This window comes from Rhinoraja longicauda, unplaced genomic scaffold, assembly GCF_053455715.1.
Source record: "Rhinoraja longicauda isolate Sanriku21f unplaced genomic scaffold, sRhiLon1.1 Scf000113, whole genome shotgun sequence".
Classification (NCBI taxonomy): Eukaryota; Metazoa; Chordata; class Chondrichthyes; order Rajiformes; family Arhynchobatidae; genus Rhinoraja; species Rhinoraja longicauda.
Genome location: NW_027601331.1, coordinates 67,845 through 90,913, shown reverse-complemented (window position 1 = coordinate 90,913; position 23,069 = coordinate 67,845). Strand labels below are relative to the sequence as shown.

Genomic DNA, 23,069 nt, shown 5'->3' with positions numbered 1-23,069 from the left:
TCAACGTCACTTCACATCAATCCTAAAAACTAAACCCAACTCTTTGTGCCATGAATTGGGTGCTTGGTACATGTTCCCACGTCAGAGGGGAAGCTGATAGAGTTGCTGCCTCATAGTCCACCAGGTCCATTCCTACCATTGATCACCCATTAGTTCTATGTAATCTTGCCCTCTCCCACTGCTTTCACACCAGGAGCAATTTACAATGGCCAATCAGTCTACAAACCCGCATGTCATTGGGATGTGGGAGGAAACCGGAGCAAGCCCACACAACAAACGTGCAAACTCCACACAGACAGCACCCGAAGTCAGGATCGGACGTGGGTGTCTGGCGCTGGCTGTGAGGATTTGATTATTTTCGAAGGATTTGTTAGGCGAGGACAAACAAAAGCAGTCAGAATTTGCTTTTTGGAGTTCTGTCGGAAAGCAGAGACTCTCTTTGTTGAAAGAGTCCTCTAATTAGGGAGGATTTGTTCGTGTTTCTGAAAATCGTAGGAGCGGCAGTGGCTGGCGGAAGGCCAAGTTGCACTTGAACTGGTGGGAGCTGAGTCTGGAGCGGTGTTTGTGGTCTGTAGCATCGGAAAGCTCCCTCCCACACCGACTTTGCCCGGTCCAGGTGTGCCGGGTAAGTACGGCAACAGTGCATTGGATTTTCGTTGAAGCCGGGAGGGCGACCGAGACCTGGGGAAGAAGCCTCCGGAAGCTCCATTTTCTACGACGGGAGGATTGGCACGGACTTTTCCCTATCTTATCAGGAGGAGACTGCTTCTGTTGCTTTGCCAGGAAAACCTTCACAAGACTTTAAACTGCTGCAAATGCGTGGAGGTGCAGCAATAGCAGAAAGACTGCTTTGACTTATAAAATACTGAGACGTTTTGTTTTGCTCCACGCCCTAAAGATGGCGGCCCCTAAGAATTATGCAGCTGCCGTACAGTCGGCAGTCTCCGTGACTAAGGGCCATGAGTCATTGGGGCGTATATATGAGGTGAAAGTGACCTTGCAGGGCAACATTACCTTCAAGGCTGTGCTAACCGCGCTGGGGGAGACTGTTGGCAAGAAGGCCATAATCGCAGGCGCGGTGGTCAGTGGGAAGGCTGTTGTCATCCTAAAGACTGAGCAGTCGGTGGCTACCGCACTGGAAAGGGGGATCACGGTGGCTGGGATTTACATGGCGGTGGACCCATGGGGACGGCCCGTGCTGCCGGTCATGCTGTCCAACGTTCCCACTTATGTTCCGGACGCGCTCCTGCTCCCACATGTAACTAAGCTGGGGGAGGTGCGGTCTGGGCCCACCAAACTGTTGCATAGGTTGGATGATCCCGAGATGCAGCATGTATTAACGTTCAATCGCCACGTGTACATACAGCTGGCACAGGGGATTGATATGGAGGGGAGTTTTGAGGTTGAATGGGAAGGATTCTGCTATCGCGTGTTTTGTAACACGGGCCAAGCACGCTGCCATGCATGCAAAGAGGTGGGGCATTTCCGCAGGAATTGTCCCAAGCCCCGGGCTGCCAGCTCTACCAAGGTGGCCCAGGATGAGCAGGTAGATGGTGGGGCGGAGGAACAGGCTTCAGCAATGGAGCTGACTGTACCACCGCATCCTAGTGGTTATAAGAGGAGGAGGCGTGCGTCCTCTGACACGGAGAACGGCCCTGAAGGTCAGGGGCGACCTGAAGGGAGGCGTTTCTCCCCTGTTGAGGCAGAGCTCCCAGTGCACGCTTCCTGTGGGCAGGAGGATGCCTCTGTAGTGCACGGACCACCTGAGAGTGGTGACACACTACCCGAGGGGGCTGTTCCCCCAGGGATTGCGTCCGCTGGCTTAGAGGGTGACCAGGGGAAGATTGATGGGGGGGACTTGAGTGTGGGGGTGGGTCCCCAGCCCATGCTCCCTGTTGAGGCTACGAGTCCTATTGAGGGGTGTGCTGCCCCACCGGCTGAGGGAGCAGGGGAGACTCCGGGAACATCGCCCCCTGAGGGCCAGAGCGAGATGGTTCCCCTGGTGGTGGGGGACGGGGACTCTCTGGGTGACGGTGCTGGGGCGGGTGCCCTGTGTGCGAAGGAGGACAGGGTCATTTCGGATCGGGTCCTTCGGTCGGACTCCAGACGTGCCCTCTCACTGCCCGCCCCGGAGACTTCCTCCGACATCACTGCTCCCCAATCCGGTTACAGAGGGCGGTGGGGGTGTGCAGGAGCCTGGCCATTTACCAGGCAGCTTGCCACAGTTAGAGGTACCGGTACCTGCCCCCGTCACTGATCCTGGGGGTGGGATGGTGACGGAGGAGGGACCGGGTGATGTGGCCGACCCGCCCACCTCACAGGGAGGGGTGAGCGAGGCGGCTGGGAGTCAGAACTATCCAGACTCGGGCTCAGACATTGAGTGGGAGGAGGAGGGGACGTGGAGTCCAGCGACAGTGAGTTGATGGACTGTCCCACCCGCAGCCCCATGTGTCGGCTTGTTGATATTTGGGAACTCCGGAGCTTTCTGAGGGACAGCAGAGGGAAGAGGAATAAGGCAGATCTGGCTGTTGACCGCTGGTCGGACCTGACGGTACCCTTGCAGTCCATTTATGCCATCCTTCAGGAGGAGGAGAACGAGGCAGGTGTATTGAAAAATGAGCGGCGCCAGCTCCAAGAGCTTTTTAAGTCCCTAAAGAAAGGGCAGAGGGCTCGGGGAGGCTCCATTCCATCACGGGGGGCTGGTAAAAGTTCTTGTGCGCTTTCAAAATGAAGCTCACTATAGCCAGCCTGAATATTAATGGGGGCAGGGGGTCTCTCCGTAGGTTTCACCATCTCTCGGTGCTGAGGGACGGGAGGTACGCGGTGAGGTTCCTGCAGGAAACACACACTGTGGCTAGTGACGAGCCCACCTGGCTCCTGGAGTGGGAAGGGGGAGTCTACATGAGCCATCTCACCTCCATTTCGAGTGGAGTGGCCTTCCTGTTGGCCCCATCTTTCCAGCCGGAGATCGTCAAGGTGCAGGACATAGTACCAGGCTGGTTGTTGTGTCTGGCCGTGTGCCTGGATGGCGTGCCGTTACACTTTATTAATGTGTACGCCCCCAAGAGCGGTGCTATGCAGACGCGGTTAACACAAGAAGTGACCGAGCTGTTGAACACTATCGATCGGGGGGAGTGTGTTTTCCTGGGGGGTGATTTTAATTGTACCCTTGAGGCGAGAGATCGCTCTGGCATTCAGCGCGATCCGGCAGCGGTCAAGACATTAAGGGAGTTGGTGGATTCTTTTGAGCTAGTAGATGCTTGGAGGAATTTCCATCCCAACTCCAGTGCCTTCTCGTACAGGTTTAAGGGGGGTGGTTCCCGTATTGACCGTGTATATGTGTCTAAGGCTTATGTGTCCTGTGTCTCGGCAGCCTCCATGCGGTTGGAGCCGTGCTCGGACCACTGCCTGGTGCGAGTGGACTTTATCCCGACGCGCACACAGGCAGGGTCCGCGTACTGGCACTTCAACAACCGGCTGCTGGAGGAACGCCGGTTCCGGGATTCATTCAAGCAGTTCTGGGCGGAGTGGAGGGAAAAGCAGGGGCGTTTCCCTTCCCTAAGGCAGTGGTGGGATGTAGGGAAGGCTTACGTCCGTCTGTTTTGCCAGGACTACATGAGGGGGTCGACCAAGGGGCGGGACTCCAAGATCGGACGGCTTGAGAGAGAGTTGCTCGACTCGGAGTCTCGCCTGGGTCAGACGGAGGGGGACTCGTGTGAGTGGGAGGAGTACCAGGAGAAGAAAGGGGCACTGAGGGACTTGCAGCTGAGGAGGTCCCGGGGCGCGTATGTGAGGTCGCGAGTCCAGATGTTGAACGATCTGGACCGCGCCTCCCCCTTTTTCTTCTCCCTGGAGAAGTGCCGAGGTGCCCGCAGGCAGTTTGTCAAGTTGCTTGCAGACGATGGCCCCTCCGTCACGGATCCGGAGAGGATCGGTGCCTCAGTTTGGTCGTTCTATGACACTCTGTTCTCCGAGGAACATCTAGTGGGGAGGCACAAGGGGTGCTGTGGGAGGGCTTACCCGTAGTGTGCAAAGAGGTGGCCGAGCGCCTTGATGATCCCCTAACTCTGGAGGAGTTGACTGGTGCCCTGCACCAGCTCAGGAGGGGCAAGTCTCCGGGGCTGGATGGGCTGACTGTGGAGTTTCTTCGAGCCTTCTGGGATGTCCTAGGGGGCGACTATATGAAGGTGTTGGGGGAGAGCCTGGCGACCGGGGAAATGCCCTTCTCGTGGCACAGGGCAGTCGTGGTCTTGCTGCCCAAGAAGGGCGATCTCCGCCTCTTGAAGAACTGGCGCCCTGTCTCTCTTCTCAGTACGGGTTACAAAGTCTTTGCACGGGCATTGGCCAATCGCCTGGGGCCCGTGCTGTCGCATGTGATCCACCCTGACCTGTCCTACACAGTCCCGGGCCGGTCCATCCAGGACAATATCCATCTGGTACGGGACCTGATCCATCTGTGCCAGAGGGCTGGTCAGTCAGTCGCCTTTCTCTCCCTTGACCAGGAGAAGGCGTATGACCGGGTGGGACACGACTACCTTCTCGGGACTCTGCGGGCGTTTGGATTCGGACCCCATTTTGTGGCCCTGGTCCGGCTCCTATACGCTGCTGCAGAGTGCCTGGTCAAGGTCAATGGCTCTTTGTTGGCTCCCATTCACTTTGGGAGGGGGGTTCGTCATGGATGCCCCATGTCCGGCCAGCTTTATTCCCTCTGTATGGAGCCATTCCTGTGCCTCCTACGGAGGCGGCTGGCAGGTTTGGCTTTGCCGGGGCCGGGGGTGGAGGTGGTTCTCTCGGCCTACGTCGACGATGTGCTACTAATGTTCACCGACCCGGTTGACCTGCGGAGGATGCGTGAGTGCCAGCGGGTGTTCTCAGCCGCATCCTCCGCCAGGATCAACTGGGGGAAGTGTGCTGGGCTCTTGGTGGGTCAGTGGCAGGTGGACTCCCTGCCGGAGGAGATGGCAGTTTTTGCGTGGAGCACCACGCACCTCCTCTATCTGGGGATCTACCCGAGTCCCACTGAGGGGGCTTGGCAGGCGAATTGGCAGGAGCTGGAGGCGAAGGTGGTTGCCCGTGTGGGGCGCTGGTCAGGCCTCCTTGGTGTGTTATCATATCGGGGTAGGGCTTTGGTCATAAACCAGCTGGTGGCCTCTCTGCTGTGGTACCGGCTGGCCACTCTGGTCCCGTCCTCTCGTTTCATCGCCATGAGACAGAGGAGGTTAGTTAACTTCTTCTGGGGTGAGAGGAACCACTGGGTCTCTGCTGGGGTTCTGAGTCTCCCGTTGGAGGAGGGCGGTCAGGCGCTGGTCTGCGTCCGCACTCAGGTGGCGGCCCTCCGACTCAGGACCCTGCAGAGGTACGTGTACTCCGAGTGCCCTCCCAGAAGGCACTCGCTGGCCACGTACTTTTTCTGCCGGGGGCGCTGCCTCCAGGAGGGATCACGGCTCCCGGTAGCGGGCATGAGTCAGCGCGCTAGGCGGGAGTTGCCTGGTTTTTACCGTGATCTCCTGAGAGCCAGGAATTTGGTCACCTTCAGCCAGGGCGCTGCTCCTCAGGGGGAGGGGGGTGCTGTGGTTGTGAGGGGGGCCGGTCCTCACCCTGTCACGGTGGGTGTCGAGGAGAGGCGTGTGCGTGGAGCGATTCCGACCGGGCTTAACCCCGCTCCGTCGGAATTGCTCATCGGGCCCACGGCCCGGGTCCCTTCCCGAGAGCCGGCCCCACGCAATATGAGCCGCCTTTCCCAGATGCCCAGCGTGCCGTTCCGTGACGCGGAGAGGCGCGTTTTGTACAGGCTGCTCCTGCACACTCTCCACTTCCTCGCTCTCGTCTTCCGTCCGGACACGCCCTGGCGGTCCGTGTTACCACCTGATGGCGGGAGCGGTCCCCAGTGGAGGTCTCTAAATAAGGGGGTCCTCCCGCTTTACATCGGGGACCTGGGGTGGAGAGTGTTGCATAAGGCTATAGCCTGTAACAGGTACTTGAGCCGGTTCACGGTCTCGTCTGCCGCCTGTCGCTTCTGCGGCGAGGAGGAGACCGTGTACCATTTGTATACAGAGTGCGTGAGGTTACAGCCCCTGTTCCAGTATCTGAAGGGGCTGCTCCTCATGTTCTGGTTCCATTTTAGCCCTACGCTTTTAATTTTTGGGCACCCGGTACAGAGGGGGGAGGGTCAGGAGGGAGGAGGGGGTCTCCCTGTCGGTTTGCTCCTGGGCCTGGCCAAGATGGCCATTCGCGGGTCCAGGCAGCGGGCAGTCGACGGCCTCACAGAAGTCGGCTGCCTACCCCTGTTCCGGGCTTACGTCCGTGCCCGCGTGTCCCTGGAGAGGGAACACACGGTGTCCACGGGGACTCTGGAGGCCTTCCGGGAACGCTGGTCGCCGCGGGGGGTTGAATGTATATTGTCGACAGAGATGGCGGGATTTTAATGTGATAATTGTTTAATTTGTAAACTGCCGATACAGGCGGCTTTTGTTTGATCACATTTTGCTTAGTATGTTTGTATGTTTTTCTTTGGAATAAAACTTTTATATCAAAAAAAAGAAAGAAAAAAAAGTGGTCAGGACCGAACCCGGGACTCTGGCGCTGTGAGTCGGCAGCTCTACCGCTGCGCCACTATGCCACCCTAATACACACAGTAACATTTCAATAACGCAGAATGTTCCGGACTTTGATGGTGGTGGACAGGCGTTTTGGGATTTTTGGATATTATTTCTATTAAGACACTTTTATAGAGTCACAGGACCATAAGGGTTGGAAACAGGCCCTTTGGCCCAATTATAGTCATTGAGTCATACAGAGGGGAAACAGGCCCTGGTGGTATGGACCAAACACAGGCAAGTAGGTCCCGTAGAGATGGGGCACGTTGGTCGGCATGGGCAAGTTGGGCCGAAGGGCCTGTTTCCATGCTGTAGGACTATATGGCAATATGTGGCAATAAACAAAACCGAACTAAACGTACCTGTTTGGCTGTAAGTTTATTCTTGCTGTTGAGGATGTAGATCGCACTGTCCACCATGGCAAGAGATGCTTGTCCCTCATCTCCCATTTCAATCGTTATATGTGTGGTCTCATCGGGTAAATATTTATCCTTCGCAACATTGATCGCTATCTACAACGGACAAAAAAATTGCAGATTCTAATCATTGACCTTTACCGGAATAGAGTCATAGTGACACAGCTTGGAAACAGGCCATTCGGCCCAATTTGCCCACACCGGCCAACATGCCCCATTTACACTAGTCCCACCTGCCCGAGCTTTGTCCATATTCCTCCTATCCATGTACCTGTCTAACTGTTCCTTAAATGTTGGGGTAGTCCCAGCCTCAACTGCCTCCTCTGGCAGCTCGTTCCATACACCCACCACCTTCTGTGTGAAAAAGTTATCCCTCAGATTCCTAATAAATCTTTCCCCCCCTCCCCCCTAAACCCGTGTCCTCTGGTCCTCGATTCCCCTACTCTGGGCAGGAGACTCTGTGCGTCTACCCGATCTATTCCCCTCAAAATTTTATACACATCTATAAGATCACCCCTCATTCTCCTGCGCTCCAAGGAATAGAGACCCAGCCTGCCCCAACCTCTCCCTATACCTCACACCCTCTAGTCCTGGCAACATCCTCGTAAATCTTTTCTGAACCTTTTCCAGCTTGACAATATCTTTAGTTTACTTTAGTTTAGCTCTTCGGGCTAACAGAATCAAGGGATATGGGGAGAAAGCAGAGATTGGATCCTGATTCTGGATGATCAGCCATGATCATATTGAATGGCGGTGCTGGCTCGAAGGGCCAAATGGCCTCCTCCTGCACCTATTTTCTATGTTTCTATGTAGAGATACAGGGCGGAAGCAGGCCCTTCGGCCCACCGAGTCCGCACCGACAAGCGATCCCCGCACACTAACACTATCCTACACACACTAGGGACAATTTTACACTGATACCAAGCCAATTAACCTACAAACCTGCACGTCTTTGGAGCGCGAGAGGAAACCGAAGATCTCGGAGAAAACCGCGCAGGTCACGGGGAGAACGTACAAACTCCGTACAGACAACGCCCGTGGTCGGGATCGAACCTGGGTCTCTGGCGCTGTGAGGCAGCAACTCTACCGCTGCGCCACCGTGCCGCCCGAATTCATACAGTAACATTTCAATAATCCAGAATGTTCTGGACTTTGATGGTGGTGGACAGGCGTCTTGGGATTTTTGGATATTATTTCTATTAATACACTTTTATAGAGTCACAGGACCATAAGGGTTGGTAACAGGCCCTTTGGCCCAATTATAGTCATTGAGTCATACAGAGGGGAAACAGGCCCTGGTGGTATGGACCAAACACAGGCAGGTAGAACTCGTAGAGATGGGACACATTGGTTGGCATGGGCAAGGTGGGCCGAAGGGCCTGTTTCCACGCTGTATGACTATGACTGACATAATCTGTTTTTTCTTGTTCTGGTCTTTGCTACAAGGACTGTTACAGGTCTAAGATCACCCTGGCATTTCCTCTCTGTCTATCCCTCCAGCTTCCCCAACGTCACCCATTTCTTCTCTCCAGAGATGCTGCCTGTCCCGCTGAGTTACTCCAGCACTTTGTGTCTATCTCCAGTGTAAACGAGCATCTGCAGTTCCTAACTACATGAAACATAGAAAATAGGTGCAGGAGGAGGCCATTTGGCCCTTCAAGACAGCACCGCCATTCATTGTGATCATGGCTGATCATCCACAATCAGTAACCTGTGCCTGCCTTCTCCCCATATCCCTTGATTCCACGAGCCCCTAGAGCTCTATCTAACTCTCTCTTAAATCCATCCAGTGATTTGGCCTCCACTGCCCTCTGTGGCAGAGAATTCCACAAATTCACAACTCTCTGGGTGGAAAAGTTCCATCTCACCTCAGTTTTAAATGGCCTCCCCTTTATTCTAAGACCGTGGCCCCTGGTTCTGGACTCCCCCAACATTGGGAACATTTTTCCTGCGTCTAGCTTGTCCAGTCCTTTTATAATTCTATATGTCTCTATAAGATCCCCTCTCATCCTTCTAAACTCCAGTGAATACAAGCCTAGTCTTTTCAATCTTTCCTCATATGATAGTCCCGCCATCCCAGGGATCAATCTCGTGAACCTACGCTGCACTGCCTCAATTACAAGGATGCCCTTCCTCAAATTAGGAGACCAAAACTGAACACAATACTCCAGATGTTGTCTTACCAGGGCCCTATACAACTGCAGAACCTCTTTACTCCTATACTGAAATCCTCTCGTTATGAAGGCTAACATGCCATTAGCTTTCTTCACTGCCTGCTGTACCTGCACGCCAACATTCAGTGACTGGTGTACAAGGCCACACAGGTCTCGCTGCACCTTCCCTTTACCTAACCTATTCCAGCGTCTTTCCCACCACCGAAATCAAGCTAACTGGTCTGTAATTCCCTGTTTTCTCTCGCTCCTTTATTGAAAAGTGGGATAACATTAGCTATCCTCCAATCCACAGGAACTGATCATGAATCTATTAAACATTGGAAAATGATCACCAATGTGTCCACTATTTCTAGAGCCACCTCCCTGAGGACCCTGGGATGCAGACCATTAGGCTGGGACCCCAGTTATTTACAATATATATTAATGATTTGGACGAGGGAATTGAATGCAACATCTCTAAGTTTGCAGATGACACGAAGCTAGGTGGCAGTGTTAGCTGCGAGGAGGATGCTAGGAGGCTGCAGAGTGACTTGGATAGATTAGGCGAGTGGGCAAATGCATGGCAGATGGAATATAATGTGGATAAATGTGAGGTTATCCACTTTGGCGGCAAGAACAGGAAAGCAGAGTATTACCTGAATGGTGACCGATTAGGAAAAGGGGAGATGCAACGTGACCTGGGTGTCATGGTGCACCAGTCATTGAAAGCAAGCGTGCAGGTGCAGCAGGCAGTGAAGAAAGCGAATGGTATGTTAGCATTTATAGCAAGAGGATTGAGTATAGGAGCAGGGAGGTTCTGCTGCAGTTGTACAGGGCCTTGGTGAGACCGCACCTGGAGTATTGTGTACAGTTTTGGTCTCCTAATCTGAGGAAAGACATTCTAGCCTTAGAGGGAGTACAGAGAAGGTTCACCAGATTGATCCCTGGGATGGCAGGACTTTTATATGAAGAAAGACTGGATAGACTAGGCTTATACTCGCTGGAATTTAGAAGACTGAGGGGGGATCTTATAGAAACATATAAAATTCTTAAGGGTTTGGAGAGGCTAAATGCGGGAAGATTGGCGTTTTTTTCAAGGTAAGAATGTATCTGTTGCATGTATTGTTAGTGTCTGCTATAAGCTGCCATGTCCTCCAGATGGCTTGAGCGACTCCGTGCATCACGCACTTAAACCTTACGACCTTACATGCAATCCCCTAATTCCCTCTCTCTACCTTCCCAGTTCTCGACCAGTCTGACTGACATTTTACTGACATTTTATCTCTGTTTGCTTTGTTGTCAGCTTCTCCAAGCTAACAATGATATACTTTACATTTTCCTTGATCTGCAACTATTTTGATGTTTCGTTTTACCCTTCCATATCTCTGTGCCCCCCTCTCCCCTGGCCCTCAGTCTGAAGAAGGGTCTTGACCAGAAAACTCACTCATTCCTTCTCTCCAGAGATGCTGCCTGTCCCGCTGAGTTACTCCAGCAATTTGTGTCTACCTTCTGAGCACAGTGGAGACCTTTTAAAGCCAAAACTGGTGTTAAGGAAGGAAAGACAAAGAAACAAAGGGTGAGATCACGATTACTTGAACACAAGGACATTTTTAAATTTGGGATTTTGCACAGGCTGGACAATCGGTGTAGTTTCAGGGATACAAGAAAGAAGGAGAATATGACGACATTTTGCCAACACCTGCTCCAAAATAGGAATCAAACAGAAACACACGAAAACAGCCAGATGGTTCACGCAACATTTGTGAAACAACTGTCAGAAGGGCGTTAACTAATTTCGCTTTTCTATCTGGGACATATGACAATAAAACACTCTTGACTTTTGCTTTATTTCAGGTTTGCAGCCTCTGCAAGATTTCACTATCTTCCCGAGTCCCCGCCTCGCCAGATTACGCAGCCTGGGATCCCGCCCCGCGATGACGCATGCCAAGACCCCGCCCCTCGATGACGTAGACGGCGATCCAATCCCCCGCGATGACAAACCCCGAGATCCCGCCCACGCGATGACGCAGACAGGGGCCCGCCTCCGCGATGACGCAGCCTGATACCCCGCCCCCTCCCCCCCCGTGATGTCTCAGCGGGGGTCAAGCTGGAGCGCACTGCAGTGGATCACCACCTCACATCCTGGATTCTGGACTACCTTGCCAACCGACCACAGTATGTGAGGACAAAGGACCTGGTCTTGGACAGAGTGGTCTGCAGCACTGGGGTTCCGCAGGGAACAGTCCATTCTTGTTCACCCTGTACACTGCGGACTTCAGGCACAGCTCTGCAGACTCCTGTCTACTGAAGTTCTCTGACGACTCTGCCATCATCGGCCTCATCACAGGCGACGATGACAGGGCGTACAGAAAACTGATCAAAGAGTTTGTGGACTGGTGCCAGCGGAACTGCCTCCAGATCAACGCGGGGAAAACCAGGGAGATGGTGGTGGATTTCCGCAGGAGCAGCCAGGTCCCCCGACACCGGTGAACATCCAGGGAATGGACATCGGGAGGGTGAACTCTTATAAGTACCTGGGTGTTTACCTCACCAATAAACTGGACTGGACTGAAAATACCAATGTGCTATACAAAAAGGGGCAGAGCAGACTTTATCTGCTGAGGAGACTCAGGTCCTTTGGAGTGCAGGGGGCACTCCTAAGGACCTTCTACAACACGGTGGTTGCATCGGCCATTTTCTATGGAGTGGTCTGCTGGAGCAGCAGCATCTCAGCGGCGGAGGGGAAGAGACTTGACAAGCTGGTCAGGAAGGCCAGCTCTGTCCTGGGTTGCCCCCTCGACTCAGTGCAGGCGGTGGGAGAGAGGAGGATGATGGCAAAGCTAACATCGCTGCAGGACAACGACTCCCAACCCCTGCAGGACACTGTCACTGCACTGAGTAGTTCCTTCAGTGACAGACTCCTTCACCCCAAGTGTTTGAAGGAGAGATATAGGAGGTCCTTGCTTCCCGCTGCTGTGAGATTGCACAACCAGCACTGCTCCCAGCAGACGAGTCAACAGTAACAGTTAAGGAATACACAGTAAATTGATGACAATTTATCCTTGTCTTTACTTTTATTTATAATGAATGGTCTCTTGCTATCCACTTTGCTGCTGTAACACTAAATTTCCCCGGTGTGGGACAAATAAAGAAATATATTATTATTTCAAAAAGGTCCACTTCAAAATTTAATCGCTACTCTACTCACTCCGACCTGAGCGGGATAACCACTAATGAGGCGTTTGCGCAGTAATCAACCAGAAGCAGAATAATATAAGAAGATAACTGCAGATGCTGGTACAAATCGAAGGTTTTTATTCACAAAATGCTGGAGTAACTCAGCAGGTCAGGCAGCATCTCGGGAAAGAAGGAATGGGTGACGTTTGAAGGGTCTCGACCCGAAACGTCACCCATTCCTTCTCTCCCGAGATGCTGCCTGACCTGCTGAGTTACTCCAGCATTTTGTGAATAAAAATCAGAAGCAGAACACGCCTTTCCTTGCCCTCGGGGGCGCGAAATTCAATTACGTTTTGCATTCGTTGAACGCTGAATTCTTAAAGACACGTGATGAAAGCCGTTTGCAAAATTCACATCAAACTCAGACAACAAAAAGGATATATCATTCTTCTCTACGACATTTGTTACCTCTCTACCTCTCTACGACATTTGTTCACCAGATTCGATGCCCCCCGGAATCTTGGTTGCTGCAAACCTTTACACCCGCTTGTCCAGCTCGCTGGCGAGGAAGTCTAGTCCGTGAGATAGAGTTGCACGTGTGTCCGACCTGAAAAAGCAGATCGCCGTTTGGAATATACAGCCACTCAGCGGCAGGAGACTGACCGCAACTCTGCCTTGTCACCAGTTAGAAGTCCCAGCGTCTCCGGTGGGCGGCACGGTAGAGTTGCTGCCTTGCAGGGCCAGTGATCCGCGGGTATGGGGGCTCTTCTGCATGGCCGGGTCTAATCCTGACTACGGGTGGTCTTCTGCACGGAGTATTTACACTTGGTATGAGTGTAGATTGTCCCGTGTGTCGGTGTGTGCGCAGAGACGGCTTCAGCAAGCCCCCCCGTTTGTCGCTTCGCTTCCATTTGGCACAAAACAACCCAAGTCCCACCCCCTTTAAAAAAACAAAGAGGCCTTTAATTTAGTCTGTGAAGTGTGGCTCATCGACAAAGTAAACAGTGAAGGGCGATCTGGCCAGGCACGGTTTTCAGTTGATGCCACAAAAATGTCCAGTGTTACAACTTGCAGCGTTTGATATTTTTAGTCTTCTTTCTTCCCCAACACCCCACGGGTCTGGGACGCTGACAATTTGAGGGAATTAATGGAAACAATTTAAACTTAAATCGAAGGTAGACACAAAATGCTGGAGTGACTTGTATACACTGGAATTTAGAAGGATGAGGGGGGGATCTTATTGAAACATATAAGATAATTAGGGGATTGGACACATTAGAGGCAGGAAACATGTTCCCAATGTTGGGGGAGTCCAGAACAAGGGGCCACAGTTTAAGAATAAGGGGTAGGCCATTTAGAACGGAGATGAGGAAGAACTTTTTCAGTCAGAGAGTGGTGAAAGTGTGGAATTCTCTGCCTCAGAAGGCAGTGGAGGTCAGTTCGTTCGATGCTTTCAAGAGAGCGCTGGATAGAGCTCTTAAAGATTGCGGAGTGAGGGGGTATGGGGAGAAGGCAGGAACGGGGTACTGATTGAGAGTGATCAGCCATGATCGCATTGAATGGCGGTGCTGGCTCGAAGGGCTGAATGGCCTACTCCTGCACCTATTGTCTATTGACTCAGCGGGTCAGGCAGCATCTCTGGAGAGAAGGAATGGATGACGTTTCCGGTCGAGACCCTTCTTCAGACTGATGTGACTGATTCTCTCCAGAGATGCTGCCTGACCCGCTGAGTTACTCCAGCATTTTGTGTCGACCTTCGATTTAAATCAGCATCTGCAGTTTTCGTTCCTTCATAACTTAAATCGAATCGAATAGGAGGCTCAAAAAGGGGAATCGAAGAGAGAGTTGGGAAGTCATGTCGCAGTTGTATAAGACGTTGGTGAGGCCACATTTAGAGTATGGTGGTTGGTGGATGGAACAAGCTGCCAGAGGAGGTAATTGAGGCTGGGACTATCCCAATGTTTAACATAGAAAATAGGTGCAGGATTAGGCCATTTGGCCCTTCAATATGATCATGGCTGATAATCCAGCTCAGTAGCCTGTACCTGCCTTCTCTCCATACCAACTGATCCCTTTAGCAAAAAGGGCCACATCTAACTCCCTCTTAAATATAGCCAATGAACTGGCCTCAACTACCTTCTGTGGCAGAGAATTCCACAGACTCACCACTCTCTGTGTGAAGAAATTTTTCTCATCTCGGTCCTAAAAGACTTCCCCCTTATCCTTAAGCTGTGACCCCTGGTTCTGGACTCCCCCAACATCGGGAACAATCTTCCCGCATCTAGCCTCTCCAACCCCTTAAGAATTTTATATGTTTCTATAAGATCCCCCCTCAGTCTTCTAAATTCCAGCTAGTACAAGCCCAGTCTATCCAGTCTTTCCTCATATGAAAGTCCCGCCATCCCAGAAATCAATCTGGTGAACCTTCTCTGTACTCCCTCTAAGGCAAGAATGTCTTTCCTCAGGCTAGGAGACCAAAACTGCACACAATACTCCAGGTGCGGTCTCACCAAGGCCCTGTACAACTGCAGCAGAACCTCCCTGCTCCTAAACTCAAATCCTCTTGCTATGAATGCCATCATACCATTCGCTTTCTTCACTGCCTGCTGCACCTGCATGCTTGCTTTCAATGACTGGTGCACCATGACACCCAGGTCACGTTGCATCTCCCCTTCTCCCAATCGGTCACCATTCAGGTAATACTCTGCTTTCCTGTTCTTGCTGCCAAAGTGGATAACCTCACATTTATCCACATTATATTGCATCTGCCATGCATTTGCCCACTCGCCTAATCTATCCAAGTCACTCAGCAGCCTCTTAGCATCCTCCTCGCAGCTAACTCTGCCACCCAGCTTCGTGTCATCCGCAAACTTGGAGATGTTGCATTCAATTCCCTCGTCTAAATCATTAATATACACTGTAAATAACTGGGGTCCCAGCACTGAGCCTTGCGGTACCCCACTAGTCACTGCCTGCCATTCCGAAAAGGACCCGTTTATTCCTACTCTTTGCTTCCTGTCCTCCAACCAATTTTCTATCCACCTCAACACTGAACCCTCAATACCGTGTGCTTTAAGTTTGTACACCAATCTCCTATGTGGGACCTTGTCGAAGGCCTTCTGAAAGTCCAGATATAACACATCGACTGGTTCTCCCTTATCCACTCTACTAGTTACATCCTCGAAAAATTCTATAAGATTCGTCGGACATGATTTGCCTTTGGTACAGTTTAAGATACAGTTAGTCAGGTACATGGAGAGGACAGGTTTGGAGGAATGTGGGCCAAACGCGGGCAGGTGTTACTGGTGTAGCTGGGCATATTGGCCTGTGGGTAAGTTGGGCTGAAGGGCCTGTTTCCATGCTGTATCACTCTATCACTCTATGGCAAAGAGAGGACAGGGATGCTTATCTAATCAAGAGAAAATACAAACGCGAGGAAATAACGGAGCGGGAGAGTAATTGTCAGGGTTGCCATATCTGTGGAATTCTCTGCCACAGAAGGCAGTGGAGACCAATTCACTGGATGTATTCAAGAGAGAGTTGGATGTGGTTCTTTGGGCTAACGGAATCAGGGGATATGGGGAGAAAGCAGGAACGGGTTACTGATTCTGGTTGATCAGCCATGATCATATTGAATGGTGGTGCTGGATGGAAGGTATTTCTGCACCTATTTTCTCTGATTCTATGTTTCTATATCTAGAAATGAAAGGCATTCCCATAATTGTTTTTCTACCTTCGATTTAAACCAGCATCTGGCAGCTAAGGCAGCTAAGCTTAAACCAACATCTGGCATCAAACCAGCTAAGGCAGAGCAGGAACGGTACACAGGTCTGGGGTAAATATACAATTAATGTACAATGTGGGCTTCTTGGGCACTGACCTCGTATGTAATGATTTGAAGATTCCCTTGAAGATGATAGAAAATAGTATAAGAAGGCAGACACAAAATGCTGGTGTAGCTCGGGCAGCATCTCTGGAGAGAAAGAATGGGTGACGTTTCGTGTTGAGACCCTTCTTCAGACTAGTTAGTGAAAAGGGAAATGAGAGATATAGGCAAGAGAGATAGAGAACAATGAATGAAAGATATGCAAAAAAGTAATGATGGTAAAGGGAAACTGGTCATTGCTAGCTGTTTGTTGGGTGAAAACGAGAAGCTAGTGCGACTTGGGTGGGGGAGGGATGGAGAGAGCAGGAATGCCGGGTTACTTGATGTTAGAGAAATCAACAACTAGGCCAGGGGTGGCCAAACCGCAGCTCGCGAGCAACATGCGGCTCTTTGACCTTTAATAACAGGCTCTTTGACCTTTAATAACAGGCTCTTTGACCTTTAATAAGCGGCTCGTGGAAATATGTTGGCTGAGTTCCTTTTTTCATCACAGTTAATATAAAAGTATAAAAATATAAATATAAATAAGAAAAATTTCAAGCTTTATAATTATTTACTGGGTATGAATTGAGACCCCATTGGAATAAAACGTAAGTTTAATGTTCATGGTTAGTAAAAATATTTAAGAATTTAAATCCTGATTTTAATGCTAAATCTGAGTGAGGCATTGTTCTTTAGTGGTGGGGGAGGGAATGGTGGGAGGCAGAGGGATTAAAGAAATATCAGGTCAGCAAGGGTTACAGAGGAATGTCAGAAGACTGAGGTCATGGGTAAGGGGGTTAAAGATTTGGGTGCTCCGGGGAGTGAGAATGGTCACATGTGGCTTAATGAGTCTAGGCCTGACCGCACTCACGTCAGTGTAACACAAGACGTTGAACTGTGCAGACCTAGTTGGTGCACTTCGGATACAAGTTTTATTTAAAGTGTCTGTGAAACTTTTGTGAAGGAAGATGGCGTCATCAAATTGTAAGAGACGAAAATATGAAAATGAAAACAGAAATTTTAAGCCAGAGTGGGAGGAAGATTTTGCATTCACCGTTAAAGGAGGTAAACCTTTGTGCCTTATCTGCCATGTGTCACTCAGTCATTACAAAGCCAGTAACTTGAAACGCCACTATGAAACAAATCACAAAAACTTTTCGTATGATTATCCACCTAAATCAGAAACATGAATAAAACATGAATAAATATTATTGCATACATGCATTTCTTAATATTTATATAAAATTTTTGTAACAAAATGTGTATGTAACAATAAAAACGTATGTGTAAATTTTGTTCATGTCTTGCGGCTCTCAAACATCTGAACTTTATCGTATGTGGCTCTTACATTAAGCAAGTTTGGCCACCCCTGAACTAGGCTGTAAGCCGCCCAAACAAAATATGAGGTGCTGTTCCTCCAATTTGCATTTGGCATCACTCAAACGATGGAGGAGACCTTGGGCAGAAAGGTCTGTATGGGAATGGGAAGGAGAATTAAAGTGTTTAGCAAACGGAACATCAGGTAGGTCCAGGCAGACTGAGAGAAGGTGTTGAGTGATACGATCGCCCAGTCTACATTTTGTCTAGCCGATGTATAAGAGTTCTCATCATGAATAGTGGACACAGTAGATAAGGTTGGAGGAAGTGTAAGTGAACCTCTGCCTAACCTGAAAGGAAGAAAAGCTTTAAACCAGCATCTGCAGGTCCATCCTACACAAAATGTAGAACAGATCATTCTTATCGAGTAGAAGGTGACAACGAAGCATGCAGAGATCAAATTTTATCAGGGGACTGTCAGACTGGTCAGAGAACTAGGAAGGGGAGGGGTGGAGAGAGAGGGAAAGCAAGGGTTACTTGAAGTTAGAGGTCAATATTCATACTGCTGGGGTGTAAGCTGCCCAAGCGAAATGTGAGGAGCTTACAAATGTCAGTGTGGGAATGGGAGGGGAAGTTAGAGTGATGATGAGCAACCGGGAGATTAGGTATGGTCAGGCAGAGTGAGCAGAGGTGCTCAGCGAAACGATCGCCGAAACTTCACTTGGTCTCGCCGATATTTAGTCCACACTTGGACCAGCGGATACAGTGGATGAGGTTGGAGGAGGTGTAAGTGAAACTCTGCCTCACCTGGAAAGACTGTCGTGGTCTTTGGATGGAGTCGAGGGCGGAGATATAGGGACAGATGATGCATCTCCTGCGGTTGCAGGGGGAGTACCTGGGGAGGATGTGGTTTGGGTGGGAAGGGACGAGTCAACCAGGGAGTTGCGGAGGGGAACGGTCACTGCAGAAAGCAGGAAGGGGTGAAGATGTGAAGACGAGGCCAGTAGTGGGATCCCATTGGAAGTGGCGAAAATGTCGGAGGAATATGTGCTGAATTCAAAGGCTGATGGGGTGAAAGGTGAGGACTCTTGTCGCTGTTTTGACTGGGGGTAGGGGGAGGGGAGCGAGAGCGGAGATATCAAGGAGACCTTGGTGAGGGCCTCATCTATGATGTGGAGGGGAACCCCCATTCTCTAAAGAATGAGGACATCTCAGATGTGCGGCGTAGATAGAGGAATTGGGAATAGAGGGGGATGGGGGAGGGGGTGGGGAGGGTGAGGAGGGGAGAGGGTGTAGGAGGGGAGCGAAGGTAGGGGGAGGGGGGGTGGGGGTTGGGAGGAAGGTGGAGTGGGGGAGAAGGGAGGTGAGGGGAGGGAGAGAGGGAGAGTCAGGGTGGTAGTGGTTTAGCACTTGGTCGAGTAAATGAATAAACTTGATAATTAAATTGGAGGAAATCAGGCAGTTAAACATTCCTAATTCTCTGTTCCAATCACAACTGCTTGGCCAGATATTCTATTTCAGTTTAATTTAGTTTAGAGATACAGCACGGAAACAGGCCCTTTGGCCCATCGATTCCGCACCGACTGGCGATCCCCGCACACTAACACTAACCTTACACACACTGGGGACAACTTATTCTTATACCAAGCCAATTAACCTACAAACCTCTACGTCTTTGGAGTGTGGGAGGAAAGCGAAGATCTCGGAGAAAACCCACGCAGGTCACTGGGACAATGTACAAACTCCGTACAGACAGCACCTGCATTCCGGATCGAATCCGGGTCTCCCTTACAGCAAGCGTTGTAAGGCAACAACTCTACCGCTGTGCCTGTTCAGTTCTCCATTCCTCAGAACTTTAGCTTTCCACATCTGATTAGGGGCAGGACTATTTCCATTCATCAGTAAACATTTACTGTTCAGTCAGTAGATTGCCTCCAAATGTGTCCAAATGCAGTTATAACGTCATCCAGTGATATGTGATAGGAGCAGAGTTAGACCATTCGGCCCCTCAAATCTACTCTGCCATGCAATCATGATTCATCTATCCCATCCTCATAACCCCATTCTCCTGCCTTCTCCCTATAATCCTTGACACCTGCACTAATCAAGAATCAATCTATCTCTGCCTTAAAAATATCAACGGATTTGGCCTACACAGCCTTCTGTGGCAATGAATTCCACAGATTCACCACCCTCTGACTCTCATCCTCATCTCCTTCATGAAAGAATGTCCTTTAATTCTGAGGCTATGACCTCTGTCCTAGACTCTCCAGTAGCGAAACATCCTCTCCACATCCACTCGACCCAAGCCTTACACTATTCTATTTTTTCTTCTTATTAAAAAATTGTTTCCAGGTACGGATAACACTGTGTATAATCGGATTACCTCCATAAGTTTTTTAATTTAAATTTATTGGAGCTAAGAGGATCGCACCAATATCAAATGGTAAACAATCCTCTTTCTCCATCTTTAACCAATCCGGTTGTTGATCAGTGTCATCCAACCAGCAGGTTATATTTTTAATATTAACCGCCCAATAATAAAATAAGAAGTTAGGTAAGGCAATTCCTCCATTAGTTTTAGACTTACATAGATGTCTTTTATTTATTCTATGAGTCTTGTAGTCCCAAATAAAATTAGTATTAATTGAATCAATTTAAAAAAAAAACTTTTTTGGAAGATAGATCGGAATTGCTTGAAATAAGTGTAGTAGCTGTGGAAGAAAGATCATCTTTATAGCATTACTACGACCAACTAATGATATAGGAAGTGTTTTCCAAAATTGGATATTTCTATGTAATTTAGTTAGTAAAGGAGGAAAATTTAATTTAAATAAAGAAGTATATTTCCTAGTCACGTAAATTCCAAGATATTTAAACTTTTCATAGGCAATTTTAAAAGGAAATTGTTGAAGTATGGCCGGATTGTGCTCCATTATTGGCATAATTTCACTTTTGTACCAGTTAATTCTATAACCTGAAAATGAACCAAATTGAGTAATGAGATTTAATAAATTCGGAATGCTAATTTCTGGCTTTGTATTGTATATTAATACATCATCCGCATATAAATAAATTTTATTGGTTGTATGTTTAGTGTTATAACTGTGAATGTCTGGATTTGATCTAATACTCTCAGCAAGTGGTTCTATAACGAGGGCAAATAGAAGCGGAGATAGTGGGCATCCTTGTCTACAACCCCTAAATAAATGAAATTTGGATGACAACATTTGATTAGTTAATATTCTAGCTATTGGGGAAGTACATAAAAGTTTCACCCATGAACAAAAATTTTCACCTAATTGAAATTTTTCCATCACTACTTGATTCTACTTGAATTCTACTTGATCAAATGCTTTTTCAGCATCTAGCGAAATGATTGCTAAATCTTCGTTTAATAGTCTATTTGAATATATTATATTGAACAAGCGTCTCAAATTGAAAAATGAATATCGTTTAGCTATAAAGCCTGATTGATCGGGGTGTATCAATTTATCTATAACTAGACTTAATCTATGAGCTAAGATTTTCGCTAATATCTTCTGATCAGTATTTAAAAGAGCTATCGCTCTGTACGAACCAGGGTCTTCAGAACCCTTATCTTTTTTAGGAATAAGTATTATTGTTGATTCAGTCAGAGTTTGTGGTAATCTCTGTTGTTTAAAGGCGTAACTATATACAGTTTGCAAACGTGGAGAGATCAAATCACTAATTTTTTTATAAAATTCATTATTTAAGCCGTCAGGGCCAGGAGTCTTCCCATTTTTCATGGATTTAATGGTCTCTTCAACGTCTTTCATAGTTATTTCTGCTCCCAGTAAATTTCTGTCACTCACATTCAAACCAGGGAGGTTACATTCCTGCAAAAAGTTTTGCATCTGCGCAGAGCTATCTGTTATTTTTGATGAATATAATGTCTGATAAAATTGCAAAAATCTCTGATTAATATCCTTGGGTAGTTTAAGCAAATCTCCGTTCGCTGATCTAATTTTATGAATTGTAGAATCATCTTCTAATTTACGGAGTTGACGTGCTAGCAATTTCTGTGGTTTATCTCCAAATTCAAAATGTTTTTGTTTAGTATATTGAAAAAGCCTTAAAATGTGAGCTGAGAGTATATAATTTAACTTATATTTGAGAGCTGCGATTTTATTATGTATTTCAATAGAGGGAGCGATGGCATTTGTTATGTCTAACTGTTTTATCTGACTTTCTAGCTCATGTTGTTCAACCCGCTTCTTCTTGTTTTGAGACGCTTGAAAGACAATAATACATCCTCTCACAAACGCTTTAAATGTTTCCCAAAGCAGGGACGCAGGTGTTTCAGGGAGGTCATTTGCGTAAAAAAAAGTTTCAATTTGCGATTTAAGATAGTCATAACATGCTGTTTCATTTAAAATTTGAGGATTAAATCTCCAATTGGTCTGTTTCCCCGTTACTCCTTGGAGTTTTACCCTAAATGTTAAAGGGGCATGATCGGCTATAATAATATTATGATATTTTGAATTATACGTATAAGGAATAAGTTTGGAGTCCACCAAGAAATAGTCAATTCTTGAATAAGTTTTATGCACTGGTGAATAAAATGAATACTCTCGGCCTGAAGGGTTTTCAATTCTCCAAACATCTTTTATATTTGCACTATTTATATAAGAGTTTAATAATTCACACGACTTGGATTTTGTTTTCCTTTGAGTTGACGATCTATCCAAGTAAGTATCTAATGTCCAATTTAAATCTCCTCCAATTATCAAGTTATATTGTCCAAATTCTGGAATGGTATTAAATATATATTTTTTAAATAACGGATTATCAAAATTTGGTGTGTAGACATTCACCAATATCAATTTTGTGGAGTATAGTTCTCCCACTAATATAACACATCTACCTTCAATGTCAACTATAGAGGAGGTATGTATAAATGGTATACCCTCACGAATTAAAATGCCAACACCTCTTGATTTAAAAGGAAATGATGAGTGAAATAATTTATCAATCCATTTGCCTTTCAATCTATTATGTGCTACATTTTTGCTACATTTTTGAGATGAGTTTCCTGAAGAAACATTATATCAGCATCAATAGATTTTAAATGTGAAAGTACTTTACCTCTTTTAATTGGTTCATTAATATCCGGGAGCAGAGCAAGGACGCCCGTTGGCTGAGCAGTAAAGTAAGTGCTAATCACAGTTCAACAGGCAGTTTAAGTGAGAAGTCAGGTAAATTGGACAATCAGGCAATTTAAATTGGTGATATAAGCAAGGCTCACAAAAGGGTGCAGCCCTGTTCAGGTGCAGCCCAGTGAGAAAAGTGCGAGTCTTTGGCTGCGAGTCTTCGGCGAGGAGGCTGAGGTGAGGAGGATACCATTGTTTTAAGCCAGAGCTGGTTATAGGCACAAGGTGATGGCGGAAAAGTTGGTGCGGTGTGTTTCCTGCAGGATGTGGGAAGACAGGGACGTCGCGGGAGCTTCTGGGAGCTACACCTGCAAGAACTGTGTCCAGGTGCAGCTCCTGAAGGGACGTGTGGTGGAGTTGGAGAGGCA

The 23,069-nt window shown here is 48.4% G+C and overlaps 1 protein-coding gene across 5 annotated transcripts in view; it reads left to right on the top strand.

Moving 5' to 3' along the window:
• Nucleotides 1–12,319, top strand: part of LOC144590066 (CD48 antigen-like) — a 40,840-nt gene extending 28,521 nt beyond the window's left edge. For all 5 annotated transcript variants that reach the window (XM_078394933.1, XM_078394934.1, XM_078394929.1 and 2 more), the window contains one exon: nucleotides 11,020–12,319. In XM_078394933.1, coding sequence (XP_078251059.1) covers nucleotides 11,020–11,228 — 209 coding nt within the window. In that variant the 3' untranslated portion in view covers nucleotides 11,229–12,319. The remainder of the gene's footprint in view (nucleotides 1–11,019) is intronic.
• Nucleotides 12,320–23,069: the final 10,750 nt, after the last annotated feature.